The sequence below is a fragment of the Ichthyophthirius multifiliis genome (assembly GCF_000220395.1).
Source record: "Ichthyophthirius multifiliis unplaced genomic scaffold scaff_1120509251000, whole genome shotgun sequence".
Taxonomy (NCBI): Eukaryota; Ciliophora; class Oligohymenophorea; order Hymenostomatida; genus Ichthyophthirius; species Ichthyophthirius multifiliis.
This window is the reverse complement of record NW_004086297.1, coordinates 5,056-24,457: the sequence shown is the minus strand read 5'-3', so window position 1 is coordinate 24,457 and position 19,402 is coordinate 5,056. Positions and strand designations below refer to the sequence as shown.

The 19,402-nt window shown below is 14.3% G+C and overlaps 2 protein-coding genes across 2 annotated transcripts, besides 63 other annotated features; one reads left to right on the top strand and one right to left on the bottom strand. All coding sequences in view use genetic code 6, as the record gives it.

The window, feature by feature from the left end:
• Positions 1-965: 965 nt before the first annotated feature.
• Positions 966-1,061: a microsatellite.
• Positions 990-1,062: a microsatellite.
• A 122-nt stretch (positions 1,063-1,184) lies between these two features.
• Positions 1,185-1,219: a microsatellite.
• A 565-nt stretch (positions 1,220-1,784) lies between these two features.
• Positions 1,785-1,838: a microsatellite.
• Positions 1,839-2,344: 506 nt separating this feature from the next.
• Positions 2,345-2,398: a microsatellite.
• A 781-nt stretch (positions 2,399-3,179) lies between these two features.
• Positions 3,180-3,252: a microsatellite.
• Positions 3,188-3,303: a microsatellite.
• An 11-nt stretch (positions 3,304-3,314) lies between these two features.
• Positions 3,315-3,401: a microsatellite.
• Positions 3,317-3,383: a microsatellite.
• Positions 3,333-3,393: a microsatellite.
• Positions 3,360-3,440: a microsatellite.
• Positions 3,419-5,633, top strand: IMG5_126850 (processing peptidase, putative). Its single transcript, XM_004032185.1, has 8 exons — positions 3,419-3,497; positions 3,621-3,731; positions 3,803-3,917; positions 4,132-4,246; positions 4,288-4,524; positions 4,584-4,969; positions 5,017-5,273; positions 5,390-5,633. Exons 1-8 carry the CDS (start codon positions 3,450-3,452, stop codon positions 5,489-5,491), a joined length of 1,371 nt encoding a protein of 456 aa, XP_004032233.1. The 5' UTR covers positions 3,419-3,449; the 3' UTR covers positions 5,492-5,633.
• Positions 3,945-3,993: a microsatellite.
• Positions 5,277-5,350: a microsatellite.
• Positions 5,286-5,350: a microsatellite.
• Positions 5,634-5,683: 50 nt separating the features above from the next.
• Positions 5,684-5,741: a microsatellite.
• Positions 5,742-5,838: 97 nt separating this feature from the next.
• Positions 5,839-5,893: a microsatellite.
• Positions 5,894-5,981: 88 nt separating this feature from the next.
• Positions 5,982-6,019: a microsatellite.
• Positions 5,982-6,037: a microsatellite.
• Positions 6,035-6,086: a microsatellite.
• Positions 6,087-7,132: 1,046 nt separating this feature from the next.
• Positions 7,133-7,203: a microsatellite.
• Positions 7,136-7,183: a microsatellite.
• Positions 7,148-7,207: a microsatellite.
• Positions 7,166-7,208: a microsatellite.
• A 649-nt stretch (positions 7,209-7,857) lies between these two features.
• Positions 7,858-7,927: a microsatellite.
• A 59-nt stretch (positions 7,928-7,986) lies between these two features.
• Positions 7,987-8,022: a microsatellite.
• Positions 8,023-8,753: 731 nt separating this feature from the next.
• Positions 8,754-8,833: a microsatellite.
• Positions 8,758-8,833: a microsatellite.
• Positions 8,758-8,869: a microsatellite.
• Positions 8,870-8,906: 37 nt separating this feature from the next.
• Positions 8,907-8,993: a microsatellite.
• Positions 8,994-9,257: 264 nt separating this feature from the next.
• Positions 9,258-9,299: a microsatellite.
• Positions 9,300-9,986: 687 nt separating this feature from the next.
• Positions 9,987-10,038: a microsatellite.
• A 459-nt stretch (positions 10,039-10,497) lies between these two features.
• Positions 10,498-10,522: a microsatellite.
• Positions 10,523-11,200: 678 nt separating this feature from the next.
• Positions 11,201-11,250: a microsatellite.
• Positions 11,248-11,327: a microsatellite.
• Positions 11,328-12,144: 817 nt separating this feature from the next.
• Positions 12,145-12,169: a microsatellite.
• Positions 12,170-12,208: 39 nt separating this feature from the next.
• Positions 12,209-12,266: a microsatellite.
• Positions 12,214-12,256: a microsatellite.
• Positions 12,250-12,296: a microsatellite.
• Positions 12,266-12,313: a microsatellite.
• A 17-nt stretch (positions 12,314-12,330) lies between these two features.
• Positions 12,331-12,381: a microsatellite.
• Positions 12,354-12,384: a microsatellite.
• A 580-nt stretch (positions 12,385-12,964) lies between these two features.
• Positions 12,965-13,016: a microsatellite.
• Positions 12,980-13,022: a microsatellite.
• A 385-nt stretch (positions 13,023-13,407) lies between these two features.
• Positions 13,408-13,436: a microsatellite.
• A 1,180-nt stretch (positions 13,437-14,616) lies between these two features.
• Positions 14,617-14,662: a microsatellite.
• An 83-nt stretch (positions 14,663-14,745) lies between these two features.
• Positions 14,746-14,811: a microsatellite.
• Positions 14,755-14,818: a microsatellite.
• Positions 14,819-15,044: 226 nt separating this feature from the next.
• Positions 15,045-15,093: a microsatellite.
• A 207-nt stretch (positions 15,094-15,300) lies between these two features.
• Positions 15,301-15,340: a microsatellite.
• Positions 15,341-15,359: 19 nt separating this feature from the next.
• Positions 15,360-15,465: a microsatellite.
• A 378-nt stretch (positions 15,466-15,843) lies between these two features.
• Positions 15,844-15,881: a microsatellite.
• Positions 15,882-16,517: 636 nt separating this feature from the next.
• Positions 16,518-16,610: a microsatellite.
• Positions 16,559-16,633: a microsatellite.
• Positions 16,634-16,913: 280 nt separating this feature from the next.
• On the bottom strand, positions 16,914-19,087 carry IMG5_126840 (hypothetical protein; the record flags this gene model as incomplete). The annotated part of the gene is made up of 1 exon (XM_004032184.1): positions 16,914-19,087. A coding segment is annotated over one exon (1,545 nt), but the record flags the coding sequence as incomplete, so codon positions are not given.
• Positions 17,874-17,954: a microsatellite.
• Positions 17,896-17,993: a microsatellite.
• Positions 17,929-18,386: a microsatellite.
• Positions 17,929-18,404: a microsatellite.
• Positions 17,976-18,388: a microsatellite.
• Positions 18,842-18,896: a microsatellite.
• Positions 18,880-18,926: a microsatellite.
• Positions 18,901-18,956: a microsatellite.
• Positions 18,918-18,970: a microsatellite.
• A 165-nt stretch (positions 19,088-19,252) lies between the features above and the next one.
• Positions 19,253-19,311: a microsatellite.
• Positions 19,312-19,402: the final 91 nt, after the last annotated feature.

The following is a 19,402-nucleotide window of genomic DNA, read 5'->3' as shown; positions in this document are numbered from 1 at the left end:
ATGGAATATTAAAATAGATATAATATTTTTATTAATTCTTTTTTTTAAATATATATATAAATATATATTATTTTATAAATTCTATAAATTTTTTTTTTTAAATATAATTATTAATTAAAATATTAAAAATATATACTATAAATATTACTTAATAAAATTATAATTATGTTTTTATTATGGATAAAATAATAAAAATTATTATAAAAATTACATATTAATTAAAATAGAAATATATATGGAAAATAATATTATTTTTTTGAATTCATTTTCATTTACAAATGCTTTTAAACAAGGTTTTTTTATTAAAAATAAATATAGATTTTTAAAAAAATAAAAGATTATCTTTAAATATATGTTATATCAGCATAATTAGAAAACATCGAAGAATTTCGAAAAAACAAATAAATAAATATATTTGTGAAGATAAGTTTTAATAACCAATCATAAAAAACTTCAGCTTAATTTAATTGTAACAATTTGAATGTAAATTGGGATTATAAAGAAGTAAAATGCTAATTTGTTGTAACTGATAGAAAAGAAGAAAATTAATATATTTTTGAATTTTAAATAATTGATTATGATAATAATACTGTTTTAGCATAAGGAAAAGTTGATTTGATTAAAATTTAAAACTAAAATTTAAATTATTAGTAAAATCTGGAAATTCCTTTATATAATCCAACTAATTAATTTGAATAAATTGCTAGGTTGAAAGCATTTTTTAAAGTTCCAAATATTATTTAAGATAAAATAAATAATATTTTATAACATAAACTACTTTTTAATAATGTTGATTATGATATTTAAGTTAATGCTAAACTAATAAAAGAAAAACTTAATTTAATGGATTAAAAATTATATAATTTTAAAAAAAATTATATTTGAAAAAAAAATAAAAAATTAAACCAATAAATTTTTATATATTATAAAAAAAATTAAATAAACTAGAGATTAATATAATTTACAAATAAATATATAAAATATAAAAGTATATATATATAAATATATATATATATATATATATATATATATATATAAATATATATATACATATATATATATTTTAGTTAAAAAATAAATCATCTTAATTATTTTTAATATAATTAAACTTATTATTTATAATAATTTATTTCATGATTATTACTATTATTTTGTTATTATTAATTTTTATACATATCTTATTATTTTTTAAAAATTTAATTTTTTTAAAATTATTAATAATTTTAATATCCATTTTAATATTGTATTTTCTAATCCAAATTTATATAATTTTTCATTTTTATTATTTATTAATTTATTAAATTTTAGTCTTAAAAATAATAATTATTTTAAATATCATTTCCTTTATTTATTAAAATTTACTATTAATTAAATGATGGTTTATTATTTAGTAAAATATTATTAATTTCTATCTTTTGATTTCCAAATATGTCTTATTAATTATTTTCTAATGAATTCCCTTTGGAAGAGATCACTTTTTAATTTCTTTTTATAGAATTTTTATCAATTCTCATACTTTTTTATCTATTTTTTTTTTGTTTAAAACATTAAATAAAATTAATTAAACTTTTTTTTTTTTTTTCTAATTTACCTTTACTTGGATTATGATTTTTTTAAATTAGATAAATTTTAAAAAATCTCGAAATCTTCATTTATATTACTTGCTGGTTCTGTGCAAATTCTTTAATTTATATCCGAATAATTATTGTTTTCTTTTTGATTATTTATAGATTTTTTATATTACATTATTGGTACTTTTTAATTTATTTGTATGTTCATACTGCTTTAATTTTTAATTATATTTTAGTTTTTATTTAATTTTGTTTGTATTTTATTTTTTTAATAAAAACTATTTGTATTTCTTTATTTTTGGGTATTTAGTTATTTTAATATATATGAATCATTTATTAAATTTTGATTTTTTTCATAATTGTTTGACTATTTACTACTTTTGTTTTGATTTTAAATATTCCTTTTCTATTTATTTTCTTATTATCTGAAAGAAAATTTATTATTATTATTCAATTTAATACTAATATTATTTTTGTTTAATTTATAATATTTTTATATATTTATTTATTTACTTAATTATTTATGTTATATTGTTTTTGTTGGACTATTTGCTTTTTTATGTATTTTTTACAGTTTTTTATTATTAGTTAGGATTATTTATTATAATTTATTTCTATATACCTCCCAAGCTTTTATTTAAATTAATATATTTATTATTACTTTATTATTTATTGTTAATTTTATTAAAATTATTTTATTAGAAGATGTTTTTATTGTAAAAATTTTATGTTTATTATTAATTTAAAATTCCTTCATAATTTCCAAAATTGTTTTATTTTTTAAGATTTTTATTAATATTATTATTTTTTAAAAGTTTATTATTATTTTCACTTTATTGTAAATAATATTATTTATTTTCATTTTCTTATAAACAAAGGTTTTCATAAGAATAAATATTTTCGTTTTATTCATTTCCTTCGGTTTTCATTCTATTAACTTTTATTTAAATTTCTTTATTTTTTGTCTCTTTTTGCGTTTAATCTTAATATACTTTTTTTAAATATTCTTTTTAGTAGTTTTTCATATTTTATTCATGTAAATTATATATAGAAACACCTTCTAGTGATTAAACAGAAGAGTTTTCAGATGAAGATGCGGATGAAAAAGAAGTCGAATTCATAATTTTATATTTAAAAATTTTATTTTTTGGAAATTTAAACTTTTTATTGCACTCACTTCTATTAAATTTATTTTCTATTTCAATTCTACAATCTAAATCTAAATCTTTATCTTTTTATTTTTTTTATTAATTACTATATATATATATATTATTTTACTTTAAATATTTTGGGAAACATGTGATTCGTTTTCGTCTTCTTATATTTAAATTGTAATTTATTGTTGTGAATTTCCATTAAAATTACTTTTGCTTGAACTTTATGATTATAACCTGTTTAATTAATACTAGTTTTATATTTTTTAAGTATTTATAAACGAGGGATATTTTTTTTAATTCGGAATTTCTATTTATTTATTTATTTGCTGCTTTAGTTTTATGAACAATTTATCAGACATTATTATATATATTATTATTTTTTTTTTTTTTTTTTATTACGTTGAAAATATAAGTACAATTCTTGTATTTATTAGTTAATTTTTAAATAGAAATATATATTATTAAATAATATTATATATATATATAATATATATATATATATATATAAATATATATATATATATTTATTAATAATATATGAAATAATATTAAATAAATAAAATATTTATATATATAATTTTTTTGTAAATATAAAATAATTAGAAAATAAATATTTAAATACAAATAAATTATAAAGATAAAATATATATATAAATACAAATAAAATAATTATTACAAAAAAACATAAATATATATTTATAAAGAAAATAAACAAAAAAAAATGATTTAATTATAAGCCCAAAAAGTTTTAAGATCTTTATTTTAACAAGTTAATATAAAAAAAAAAAATCTTTTTTTTTTTAAATATAATTACATTTTTAAACTCTTAAATATAAAAAAATACTTAAATTTATAATCATTTATTTATTATTAATAAATTTAAAAAAATTAGTAAAAGCAAAATTTCTCTATAAAAAGAACTTTCTATGATTTTATATATAGAGATGATAAATCTACTCCTTAATATTAGGCTACACATGCAGACCCTAGAATTCCTTTAAAAGTAAAATTAATTTAAAATAAACTTTAATATATAGTCAATTATGATTTTTTTTTAAAAATAAATAAATAAAGACTCATACTTCTGAAACAATTGATGAACTTCCACTTTAATATTAATAAACTAAATTATAAAATGGAATTACAGTTGTTACTGAATAATAAACATTCCCATCACAGGTTGATGTCGGTAATAATAAATAAAAAGAACACATATATAAAATAAAAAATCAATTAAAAAAAAAAAATATTAATAAAATAAAAAAATATATATAAGAAAAACAATTTTTTTTTTTTTTTAAAAAAAAATAAATAAATAACAAAAATATAGATATATTATATTATATTATAATTTTTTTTTTTTTAATATTAAAAAAAAAAAAATTTAAAATATTATTTTATAGGTATTCTATTAGATGTAGGAACAAGAGATGAAAACACTGAAACTTCTGGAGCTTTATTATCAATAAAAAACACTTACTTAAAAACCTGTTTAAACACAAATGAAACAGTTAACTAGTAAATAAATAAATAATTATATTTATATATAAATTAAAAAGTGGTATTGTTTAATAATCAGGTGGAAGTTTCGAAATGGAATATGACTAAGAAACTTCTTATTTTAAAGCTAATTGTCTTGCTCATGATTTCGTTGATGTGTTTTCAATGGTAGCAGATTGTGCTTTAGAGCCCAGAAGTGCAGTAGCATCAAGCGTAGCAATAGAGAAGAATCAAAATACTCACAAACTAGATGCTTATTTAAAGACTGGTGAATTATTTAATGAATATGTTTTCAAGTTTTTTATTTGTTTTGTTTTTATAAAAATTATATATATATATATATATATTATTACAGAACAGCTTATGGATTTTAAGGTTTAGGTTTACCTTTAAAAGGATTAAAAGGAAATGTTAAAAATTTGAATTCTTTTGTATTATAAAAGTTTTAATTGTAAAATATTGCACCTCATAAAATTTATGTTTGTGCTTCAGGTGTTGAACATCATGAAGAATTTGTAGAGCTTGTATAATCTAAATTAGGCAATATTGCAGTTGGAAATTAAGAAAGCTAACATGTAAGAGAAAAAAGTGAATACCAAGGAGGTGAAGTGAGAAATTTAACTGAAGAAAGTTAAACTGTTTTAGCTCTTTTATTCTAATCTGCAAATTGGAAATCTAATAATTTATTCGCTTTCAATTTAGCTAAAGTACTTCTTTAAAATTTAAGATTAAGAAAAAATGGTTTTTTTTTTTTTTTTAAAAAAAAAAAATTTTTATATATATTTTAGTTTTAAATAAACACTCATTTGTTGATAATGCTGAAAGTCTTAATTTCCATTTTACTGATAGTGGACTCTTTGGTTTAAAATTATAAGGATCTTCCGATAAAAGTAGATAATTATTAGACCTTAGTATTGCAGAATTGAAAGGATTGGCAAATAACATTTCTTAAGATGAATTAAATATTGCTAAAAATCATCTTAAAAATCAAATTTTAAATGCTATGGAAAGATAAACTGATAGATTAGAGGAAAGCGCTAGAAATGTAATATATACTTATATAAATAAATATATAAATATATATATACATTTAAATATATATATATATATATAAATATATATTTTATTTTCATATATTTAATTTATTTTTTTTTATTTTAGTTTAGAACATTTGGAAAAGTTTTACATACTTAATACAGTGAATTAATTGATTAAGTAACTACTGATTAAGTGTAAAAATGCTGTTCTTTAGGCTTTAAATGAAAATCCTACTTTTGTAGTTTAAGGAGCTTTGGCTAACTCTTTACCTTCTTATGATCAAAATTAAAAATTCTTTAAGAGTTTGATGGTTATTTTTTTTTTTTAGTATTTTATGTTATTTTTTTTTTTATTTGGATTTATTATTAAATAAAAAAAATTAAATATTTTTTTTTTTTTAATACATATATTTTTAAATTATAATTGTAAAAATAAAATTTAAAAATTTTATATTTTAAAAAAATAATATAAAAATAAAATTTTTTAATTAATAATGTGAGATATTTTAAATTATGTAATAGCTTTTATTTTATTTTTATTAAAAGGAAACGAAAAAATATTAAATATTATTAAAAAATTTAATAAATTATATATAAATAAAAAATAAAGTAATTATATATATATAAATATTATAAAATTTTTAAGTATTATTAAATAAATATATATTATTTTATAACATTTTATTATTCGTATTGTAACTTATAAAGAAAATTGCAAAATATATATAAAAATTAAAATTAAATAAAATATTAATAAAAATTAAAATAAATATATTTATATATATATATATAAATATATATATATATATATAATTATATATGTCTCTACTTTTTTTTTATGTATTTATAATTATCAATTTATAATATTGAATTTGTTAGAAATCTTAATATTTATATTTTATTTTATAATTTATGAATTTTATGTGATAAAATTTATTTTTTTATTTAAAAAAAAAAAAATTGAAATATTTGTTATTATTTTTGTTATATTTTTTTATACTTTCCCCGTAATTTATATATTTAAGGTTCTTCATCAAATAAGTTAAAACTTTAAATAATTTTCGAACATTTTCTAACTCGAATCAACTTGCGAATTACAACCTTTATATTATTTAATATTCTACTAATTTATTTTAATTATATTATTTTTTACAATTTTCTTATAGTTTATAAAAAAAATTTATTTAATAAACTTATTTTTTACAAGAAAATATCATACATAATAGAATTTTATATATAATTTTAATAAAACTTCAATTAAAGAAATATTTTAACTAATCAGTGGTACAGAAGAAGAAATATTTTATTTAATTAAACTTATAGTAATAGTTTATAAGTTATAAATTTAATAATAATTAATATATTTCAATTTCTTTTTTATACTCAAAGATTATAATATCCTAATTTAATTAAAATCTGATGAATAGCCTAAAATAAAAACACAAAAAAATAGACTTTTATTAATGTAATAATTTAAATGATAAAATTGAAAAGATTAATATTATTATCCGTATTTTTCAATATAATTTTCTCTAAAAAAAGAATAAGATTGTTATTTAAAAACTACTTTATTTATAACATTTCTACTTATATAAAAACTTAAATATTGAACACGAATAATCAATAAAATATAAATTTAAATAAATATATAAGAAAATAAACAAAATTTATATATGATAAAGTACATAATAAACAAAAAATATTTAAAAAATAAAATTAAATAATTGAAATAATATAAATTAATAAAAAAAAAAAATATTTACTGTAATTGTGTATAAATAAAAATAAAAACATATTTATATATATTGTATATATTTATTTTATTTTAATAATTTTTTATTATAATTTTATACATTAAAATTAATAATTTTATATTTAGATTTTTTTTAAATATAATTTGTTTTTTTTAATATATTTTTTATATTAATTTATTTTTATTAATTGCAATTTTTTTTTTTTTTTTTTAAAAAAAAAAAAAATACTATATTAATATAATATCTATGTAATAGTTATTTATCTTACTATTTTATTATACATTATAATTTTATATGTTTTTTATTATATTTTTTAAAAAATTTAAAAATGGATAAAAAATTTTTAGTGTTTATATTTACTCTGTTAATATTTTTAATTTTATTAAATTCTTTGTTAATAATAAACTTTTAAAATTTTTTTAATTTAATATTTTTAATAATAATTAGTTTCTGTTTAAAAAACATTCTAAGCCAATTAGATTTTATTATTTACCATATAGATAGGATTGTATAAATTCATGTAATGAAGTAGGAGGATAAAATTGTGGCTTAAATTTAATTAATTGTTGTACTAAAGGACATTGTGTAGATAGAAGTGTCTTTGGATAATATTGTAACAATTATATATCAATAATTGGATGTACTATACCAAATTGAATAAAAAAACTAATATATATATTATTATTATTATAAGAATTAATAAACGGTTTACATAAAAGTATTTTATTGTTATTAGATATTTTTATATTTTTTTTTAAATAAAAATTATAATTTTTTAGATATAATGATGTTTATGTATATTTCATGTTTGTGATTATAATTTTTATCTTTTTATTCGAAATAAATAAATCAAATTTATATATTTAAAAATATAAAATAATAAATAATGATTATATTTAAAAATATAATGTAAAAAATATAAATTTATGTAATTTTATATATTTTTTTTTTAATAAATATTAGATTCTAAATTTATTCAATTTTTAAATTAATTAATTTTTAAGAAAAAAAATTTTTTTTTTTTTTTTTTTTTTTGAAATAATATATTCAAAAAATCATAATCAAAATATAAATATATAAATAATTGTAATAAAATGAAAAGTAAATCAATTAATATATATATATATATATAAATATTATTATATATTACTTTTTTTTATAATATAAATTTATAAAATAGAAACGATATCACTTATTTTTTATATTTTTTTATAAACTTTACTTATTTCTGCTTTGTTTTTTTTTGGTTATGATGATTTAATTATTTAAGAACGTTTAATTTTATTTTTGTTCTTTATTACTACTTTAACTTTAATTATTTTTATAATATTAAATTAATCAGATGTATTTTAATTTCTTTTTTTTTTTTTAATAAACTAAAAGAAATAAAAAAAAAAAATAGCCAGGTTATATAGGAAGTTATTAATAGCAAAAAAAAAAACTGATAATGTTAAATATTTTTTTTTTTAAAAAAAAAAAAATAGTATTTTAATATATAAAAAATAAAAAAAGAATGAAAATAATAAGTCTATATCAAGAATAAATACGTTTGTTTCGTATTTTTTCAAAAGAACATTTAATTAACAGAAAAATGAAAATTAAAAAAATATTAAGTAAATAATAAAAAATTAAGATGATATAAAAATAAATTCAAAAGTAATAATTTATTTTAATTAATAATAAAATAATAAAATATATAAAAATAAGTAAAGTAAAATTTAAGAGTAAATATATAATTAAAATCAAAATAAAAATGTAAATGAAAATGAAAATGAAAATAAAAATTAAAATCAGAATTAAAATCAAAATAAAAAAAAAAAAAAAATGAAATTAGAAAAAAATAAAAAAAACTACTAAAGATTTGTAGATGAGATAGAAAATAAAGATTAATAAGAATAAAAAAATAAAAATTAATAATACTAATAATAATAATAATAATAATAATAATAATAATAATAATAATAATAATAATAACCTTAATTATATAAGAATTTCTCTTATGATATGTAAATAAAATTAAATGAATAATAATAAAATATAGAAAATAAAGATTAATAATAATAAAATTTCTAAATTTAATAAGAATAATCAGATTAATAAAATTTTGAAAATGAAATCGTAGAATGTGAATTAACATCAATAAATATAGACAAATATAAAGACATATCTAATTTTGAATAAAATTGTTAATCTTAAAATTCTTCAGATTAAGATAACTATCCATAATAAGCTAATGAAGAAAATAATATTGAAATTAATATTGAAAATAATATTGAAAATTAAATAGATAATCAAAATAAATATATTTTAAAATTAGAATAAATAAATTCAAATATTTAAGATAATAATATAAGTTAAAAATCAGATGAAAATTCATAAAATAATTAAATTGAAGACTAAAATAAATTAAATAGTAAAGACATTACGAGTCAAGGTGAAGAAGGAAGTACAAAATACACGACAAATTAAGAATAATAATATTTATAAACAACAAATTAAAACAAAGTTATTTTTTTAAATTAATTAACTTCTAAAGAAAATACAAACCCTTCTTTAAATTTATAAATAAATAATATTATGAATTAATAATAGAATATTACTTAAAGCTTATAATTAAGCAATAATTATAGTAATTAAATGAAATAATCTATTATAACAAAAGGAGGAATAGTTGAATAATTGGAAAAATAAATATAAGAAGTTAAAAACAATGATATTAGGTTCCATTTGGATTCTTGCTTTCCTTTTATCGAAAAAAGATATTGTAATATCTGCTTTTTGGAAGTTCCTGTTAGGGCAAAACATTGTTAAGAATGTAAAAAATGTGTTTCGATGTTTGATCATCATTGTCCTTGGATTGGAAATTGTGTGGGAGAAAAAATAAATGTGTATTTTATTGGTTTTTAGTATTATAAAATATTTAAATTATTTCGGCTTATTATATAGTAAATATTATTTTATTTTATTTATATATATATATATGTATATATATATATATATATATATATATTATTTATATTTTAGGTATATGTTAGCTAAGTATATTATAATTTATATGTACTTTTGGATTTAATTTTTATTAGCTTTTTTTCTTTATGGTTTCTGGAATTCTTTTCTTCCATACTTTTTTGGCTGTTAAAAATTTATCAACTTGTAATTATACGTATTTTTTATTTATATTTTTTTTTTAAAAAAAAAAGGGGAATATTTAGCTTGGAATAATATAAGCTATTTATAAGAAATTCCCAAATCTTTCGGATCACCTTTTTCATTAGGTTTTCGTAAAAATATTTAGAATTTCTGTACATTAAGGCTTTTTTAATAGTAAATTTCAGATTATTAATATGTAAGATATCCTTAAGTATAGTAAAAGTGAAAATATTGGTTTTTTTTATAAAATAATAAAAAAAAAATTATATAATATTGAACATTAAATAAAATATTAATATTATAAATTATTTATGTTTTATTAAAGCTAATATATATATATATATATATATATAAATGTCCTTAGTATAAATTTTTATTTAAAATTATATTCCTAAATTAATTTATTTATATAATTTTTATAAAAAATTAAATTATGTATGAAAAAAATAAATAAATAAAATTAACAAAATCATAATTTTATTATATGTTAAAATATTTACAAATGTTAAAATTTGTTTTTATAATTAATTAATTATTATTTATTTTTTAATACATTCATAAACTTTTTTATATATTTTTTATTTTTTTCTCACTAATTTGTATAGATTAACTAATTATGTTATTACACATATAGAATAATTCTAAATTTTATTATTAATTATTCAAAGTATTATCATTTTATATGCATATTTTAATTTTTTTTTTTAATAAATGTAAATCTTTAACTGTAAAATATAATACTTAAATATCATTATCGTTTTAAATTATATCTTAAACGCATGATATATAAAATTCTCTATAAAATTAAAGTTTAACAGTTGGAAGATGAATTTAAGATATTTATTATAAATTTGATAATAAAAGATTATTTATTTAAATAATTTTTTAATTTAAAATATACTTATAATTTATATTTGTTTTATATTTTGATTGTAAGTATTAATCTTCATCAATTGAAAAAATTGTGTTTTCTTTGTTTTCAATAATTAAATTAGAATTTATTTACTAAAGATAAAATTATAAAAAATAAAATATATAAATATATATATATATATATATATATATATATATATATATATATTTTTTTTATTATATTTTATAATTTAATTTTTTTTATTTTTTTATTTTATTATTAATATTATTTTACTTCTTTTATTTATTTTTCTTTTTTCTTTTTAAATTTGTTTTTTTATTCAATAAATTAATATTAATGTGTAGATTTATTTGGTATGTTTTTATTTTCTACTAAATCACTTTGGGGAAATATTACATCAGTTTCAAAATCAATATCAGTAATTTATAAATCGCTATCTTATTTTTATTAATCTAAATTTGAATTAATGAGTAGATTATTTAATTAATCCATATTGGATTCACTATAATTTTTATATCTATTATTTACTTAAATTTATTGTTTTGAGTCATTATAAGTATTTAATGTTTAATTAAGAAATATATTATTTAAGTTTGTTTGCAAAATCATTTTATTATTTATGTTATTAATTAAAATTTATTCTGTTTAAGTTGCAGAATCTTTTTAATTTATGAATTGTTAAACAGATATTTTATTTTTAACATTATTAATCTATATAGGAGATATTTTTTTTATAGTTTTTGAATTAAAATCATGAGTGTTCTTTTAAATATATTATTAATTATTTTATTTATTAAATAAATTTTTAGTAAATGTTTTATTTAATGAATAATCAAATTAATCAAATATTTTTGATTTGTAATTTGAAAATGAATTCATTTTTATATTTTATGAATGATTAAAATTTTAAAATAATTTTTTATGATTTAACAATTATCTTTATTTCATTTCAGAAATGTTATTTTATTTACTATTTTAAATATTATGCTGTATAGAATAACTTTTAGATTTAAGTAAAAATTATTAAGAATCCATTATATTTATTAAATAAAAAAAAGCAGTTAAATTATAAAATAAAATATTTAAAAAAAATATAAATACAAAAATAATTATAAAAAATAATTATTTGAAATATTAATATAATATATTTAAAAAATAAATATTAATCTTTATATATAAATATATATATATATTTATATTTAAATATATATATTTTTATATTTTTTTTTATATATTTCTTATTTTTTTTATATTTAATCTATTTTTTTATCAACCTAATTTTAACAATTTTTAAATTAATATTTTTTACATTAATTTTTTATTTTCTTAATTTTTTTTTTTATTATCAATTATTAGACTTTTTGTATTTTACATATCAAATTTTATTAATTTTTAGATATACATGTTCTTTTTTTTTATGAAAGTTATTATATTCACTAATTACCTTTTTGTCTACATAATTTACTATTTTTTTTTATCTCTATTATATACATCCAACTTCAGATTATCTTATTTTTCTTTTTATCTTACAGTTATAAGATACGCACTAAACCCCATCTTGTTCATTTTCTATGTCTTTATTCTATCAATTTATCTATCCTATACCCTATACTTATATTTTTTTGTTAAACTAAGTTAAATATTCATTATATTCATATATTTACAAGTGTTTTTTTATTTTATTATTATTTTTATAAAATTACTTCAAAAATAAAAAAAGATCCTTATTATATAGTTTTGAAGATTAATTTAAGTATTTTTATTCTATAGAAATATAAATCTACTATTCAATATTTTTTTTTTTTTTATTATTTAAATAAAAAAAAATTGTATATTATTTATTACATTTCGAATAATTTTATAATAATAGATAAAATTTTTTTTAGTTCTAAATTATTGTTATTTTATAATATTTTTCTTATAAATTTATTGATTCATATATTAAATATATTAATATTATATTTAAATATATTTAAATAAAAGAATAATCAAATAATTAAATTATTTAACTAATATATTTTTTTTAAAAACTAATAGACAAAATAATCAAAATTATTCAAATATATATATAACCTTTCCAAAACAAAATAATATTAAATAAATTAAAATTAAAAAAAAAGAATTATTATTAAATCCTCATTTACACAAAGAGATTAAATATATATATATATAAAATAAAAATTTAACAATAAATTTAAATAATTTATATTAACTTTTAACTTTTAAATTTTTATTTCATATAATACATACTTATATATTTATTAAAAAAGAACTTTTTTAAAAAATATTAAAAATTTATTTATTTTTTTTTTGTTTTTGCTTTTTTTTTTTTTTTTCCAATTTTTAGTATTGTATATTTTAATTTATTTTCTCCAATAATATTTTCTCAATAAATGAAATAAAATAAAATAAAATAATTATGTCATTTTTTAATTTTTTTGAAAATGCCTGTTGTTGTCGTGGTTCATAAAAGGAATAAACAACTGAACAAAGTACAGTTCCGGATATGCAAAGAAAGAATTTTTAATAGGTCAAAGTCAAATAAAAAGCTTAGAAGATTAAACAACTAAAAATTTAATAGATTGTATATAAGTAAAATAAATTCAGCTTTATCCAAGAACGGCATCTTATGAAGAAATTCCTATATTCCCTTTAGTTTATTAGTAATAAGTGTTTGATAAAATAAAAGAGCATAAAAATGAGGATGAAAATATAAATTAAAATAATTAAATTGAGAGTTTTTTGGATTTTGATATGGAAGAATAGACATAATAATAAAACTTTGAAAAAAAATATAAAAAAATCGTAAAATAATGGACTAAAGAAGAAGACGAATAGTTAAAATATTATTACGAGAAATATAATAGGAAATGGAATTTAATTTGTTAACATATTTAGGGTAGAAATTAATCTTAATGCAGATAAAGATGGAATAGGCTAAAATTAAATAAAATGAGAATTCCTTGGACTAAAAATGAAGATATGTTAGTTTTAAAATATTATTAAATATATTAAAATAATTGGAGTTAAATAGCTTCTTTTATTGAAAACAGAACTGCTAAATAAGTTAAAGAAAGGTAAAAAAATGTGTTTAAATATATAATATACATTTTTTTAATTTAATTTTTATTAAATTTTATTATCTATTTTTTCATCTAATAATAGATATATTAATAAATTAGATTGTAATATTAATAATTAAAAATGGAGTGATAGTGAAGATTTATAAATCATTAGTATTTATAAATAGATAGGAGCTAAATGGACTGAAATTTCTACTTATTTAAAAGGAAGGCCTGAAAATATGATAAAAAATCGTTTCTATTCATATTTATAAAAAAAATATAATATCAATAATGGAGTTAGTATTAAAAAAATTAAAAAAAAAGACTCAGAAAAAACTGATATTTAGTATAATTCTAAAAGAGATAGTTAGATAACCTTTAACACATAATTTTAAAAAGCTTTAAAACTAAATTATGAAAATCATTATGATGAAGATTATTTTATTAAAAATAATAATAATTATTTTGATATAAATTTTAATTTTTAAATAAAAAAAGAATAAATGTGTAATAAAATTTACAATAATAATAATAAAAATGTAAATAATTATAATGATTAGTAAACACAATAATATATTTGAATAATAATAAAGATTATATTTATAGATATATAATAAAGATATTAAGAAATATAAGTTATATAAGAATATTTATATATAAATATATAAATATATATATATATATAATAATATATATATATATATTATATAATAATAAAATTATTTTATTTATTTATTTTTAAGTAATAATTATAAAAACATAATATTCAAAACAATAAAAAAAAAATTAATAAATAAAATAAAAATTTATTTTTATAAGTTATGAATTATGAATAACTATTATCAAAATAATTAAGAAATTACATATGTTTAAAAAAATAAATATTAATATAACTTTACAGAAATAATATATATAAAAATATATATTAAATTAAAAAAAATTATTATTATAAAATTTTTATATAAAATATCATTTAAATTTATTAAAAAAACATAAATTGAATTATTATAGATATATAAAATATATAAATATAAATTTGAATCAAAATTAATAACATAAATATAATAAATATAATTTAGATTTCAGATTTTTTATTAATAATAAAAAAGATATTTTTGATTTTTCTTACAAGAATAATAATTAAATAAAAAAAATTATATTTTATTATTATATTAAAAAAAAATAAAAAAATATTATTTATAAAATATATAAATTATTTAAAAACATATAAAAATAAAAGAAATTAAAAATATAATTATAATTATAATAATAATAAAAATATTAATAAATTAATAATAATAATAATAATAATAATAATAATAATAATAATAATAATATTAATTATAATAAATAATAAAAAAAATTATATTAAAAAGTAGTATAAAAGTTTTAATTTGTTAGTGAATAATTTATATTATTTAATTATTTTATGTATTTTTTTTAAATATTATTTCTTTAATAATTTATAAAAAACAATTTTTTTTTTTTTTTGATAATAATATTAAAATAATATTATTTTTTTATTTTTTTAATCATTTTATATTAATTTATAGAATTTTTATATAAAATTTATATATATATATATATTTTGTATTAAAAATAATCATAAAAAAAATAAAAAAAATATTTTTATTAAACTAAATAATTTTTTTTTATTTTTTTTTAAAAAAAATATATATATTTTTTTTTTATATTAACATAAATCATTTATAATTATTGTATTCTCTCTTCTATCATTATAAAAATACTATTAAAAAATATATATTAAAAAAAAACACATATAAAATATTATAAAAAATATAAAAAAATAAAAAAATATGTAAGAAGAAGAGCAAGAACCATTCCACGAATATTAAATTGATAAAATACTCGAAAATTTAGAAAATAAAACTCCATTCGATTTATTAGACGATTTATTAATTGAAAGTTCTGATTTAATAAACGATTTAAAGCGACAAAATCCAAAAGTAATAGATTTTTTCAAGCAAAATATTCGATTAATATAAAAGCTAATAGAATATATAACAGTAGAAATACCTGAATGTGGTGATAAAAATCGAGTTTTTAAATATCCATAGGCTGCTAGTGAAATTTTTGATGTACAATTGCCTTTTATGATGGTATAATTTTTTATTACTTAAAGAATACAATTTTAATCTTTAGATTAAATAGATGATGATTAAAATAACAAAATTTTAAAAAAATTCAATTGGCCAAATATGAATTTATTATTCGAATTTATTTTCGAAAAATCAAATTTAAATGATGTATTAGCTGGTTATTGGGCGAAATTAGTAATTATTTTATTTAATATGAAACCAAAAGATACAATGGATTATTTATTAACTTAAAATGGAGTTTTAGATGCATTAATAAAAAATATAGGAAACGAATCTATATGTATAAAATATATAAAAATTATATTATATTTAAATATTAAATATAAAAAAATATATTTATTTATATATATATATATATATATATATATTTATATTATTATATATTTTATTTTTATATATATATATCTATTTTCATATAAATAGTTTAAGTAATATAAAATTTATTTTTATTTGATAATAATAAAATAAGAATTACTAATTAAAATTAATTTAAAAAATTAATGGAGATAAAAGTAAACGCTATTGAAGATTTTATTAAAAATTTTTATTTTAAAAATTTTGAAGAAATAACAAATTTCTCTCTTATAATATAAGAAATATTAAATAAGCATTATTGTATATTGGCTGGTAAAGAAATACTTGAAAGTTTATGTGGTGAAAAGATAATATCTTTTTTAAAATAGGCTCTTTTTGAAGGAAATAAATAATCTAAATTAGGCACTTGTTAAATTTTGTCTAGTTTAGCTCAATATTATGCTTATAATGCAAACAATTTTATTTCTGGTTATTCTGAAGATTCTGAATATTACTAAATAATGCTCTAATAGTATGAAAGTACTGCTTATTTATAATTTCTAGTCGAAAACATACCAAAAATAAAAGATTTATTAAAAATATAACCCTAAGAGAAAAAACTGGGATTAGAAAGGCTTAAAATAATTGAACTTTTGAATTAAATAATCCGTATTTAGTTCCCTTGTATCCGCGAAGTTTTAATTTAAAGCCGTATATTGGAGAATGTTTTAGATATTTTTTTCTTTTTTGAATGGAATAATATAATGCATAATTTAGTTTTATCAATGATGTGTTTTTTGAGCCAAAACAAGGATTATTTAGAACATTTATTAAAGGATATAGGGATTATTTAATTAATGATTTAAAAAACTGAAGATTCTGTTTTTTATTTTAATTTGAGAAAACCATATAGGAAGACTACTAAAGGATTTCTGTGTTATGTTATTAAAATTACAGAACTTTTATTAGTTTAATGTAGAGAATTAATGAATTAAAGTAAGGTTTTTGCGGATTTTGTGGTCAATATAGTGGATTTTCATAGAGAAAAATAGAGCAGAAATTTAGGGGATTTTGAGAATTTTTTAGATGGAAAAGGAATATAGGACGCTAATGAAGATGAAGATGAAATGGCTATTTATAAAGAATATGAAAGGTAAAAAACAGCCGAAGTTATGAGATAAAAACCTGAGTATATTTATTAAAGATAGATGTTTTTACATTTTTAAGAAAAGTAGAAAAAATAAGCAGATAGTAGTATTGATTATGAAAAATAAAATATTTAAGAAAAAGAAGGTGATAATGATTTAATAAAAGAAGGAAATTTAATAAAATAGTAAAAATTAATAGAGGAAAAAGAGGAGAAATTTGTAGACGAAAATTAAATAAAAGAGGAGAAATTGGTAGACGAAAATTAAATAAAAGAGGAAAATTTAATAAAGGAAGAAAAATTGATAGAGGAAGATTAAATAAATGAAGACAATTAATTAAAAGAGGAAATCTTAATAAAAGATGACAATTAAATAAAAGAAGACAATTAATTAAAAGAAGATATAATAATAAAAGAGAATAATTAAATAAAAGAAGACAATTAATTAAAAGAAGATATATTAATAAAAGAGGATAACTACATAAAAGAGGATAATTAATTAAAAGAGGAAATCTTAATAAAAGAGGATAATTACATAAAAGATGATAATTACATAAAAGAGGAAATTTTAATAAAAGAGGAAAATTAAATAAAAGAGGAAAACTATATAATAAAAGATGAAAACTTAATAAAAGAGGAAAATTAAATAAAAGAGGAAAACTATATAATAAAAGATGAAAACTTAATAAAAGGAGAAAACTAAATAAGAGAGGAAAATTTGACAAAAGAGGAAAAAATAATAGAGTAAAATTTTATTGAAGATTAAGAAAAAAAAGAGGTTTAAATAACTACTGAAGAAAATAATTTAAATGATAATTAAGAAATTTAAAATATTGAAAAATCTTAATATTAAGTTATTTAAGGTGAATAATTATAATAAATAGAAATTGATTAAAATAACTTTAATTAGTAATAAGGAAATTTAGTTATTAATAATATTTAAAGTGTTAATATTAACTCTGAAAACAAAGAAGAGTTTTACAAAGATTAAGTCTAATAAATTAATAAAGAATTTGATTAATAAACTTTACAATAGACTATATAAAATAAATAATATAATGATACTAATTTATAAATTAATGAAAAGCCTATATTTGATAATAATCAAGAAGAAAAATAATTATAACTGGAAATATAGCAAGATTAAGTTGAAATATCAGATTAAAAAGAGCATGAAAATACAGAATAAATTAAAGATGAAAATAAGGAATAAATTAAAGAGAAAATCTAAATATAAGAGAAAGTTTAAATTTAAGAAGATATAAATAAAGAATTAATTTAAGAAGAAAAATATAAAGAATAATCATAAGAACAAAATAAAGATTAAATATATCAAGAAATAAATATATATTAAATTGAACAATAAGAAAATAATATTCCTTTAAAAGAATAGTATTCGCCTTAAATAGAAAAAAAAGAAATTGAAAAAAATTAAAATTCTTAAGAAAAAAAATACAGAAAATCATCTAATGAATTTTCCCCTTGTGATATTGAAGAAAATATAGAGGAAAATTCTATTGTAATACCTTAAAATTATTTATCAGAAAATTTCATAAAATAATAAGATATTTTAACATATAAAGAATCTCCTAAAAAATAAATATAATCTCCATAAAAATAAACATAATTTTCTTAAAAAATACAAAAAAGTCCTCATAAATAAATAGAAAATACATATTAATAATAAGAAATTCAATAAAATAAATAGTAAAGTCCATAAAAATAATAATCAA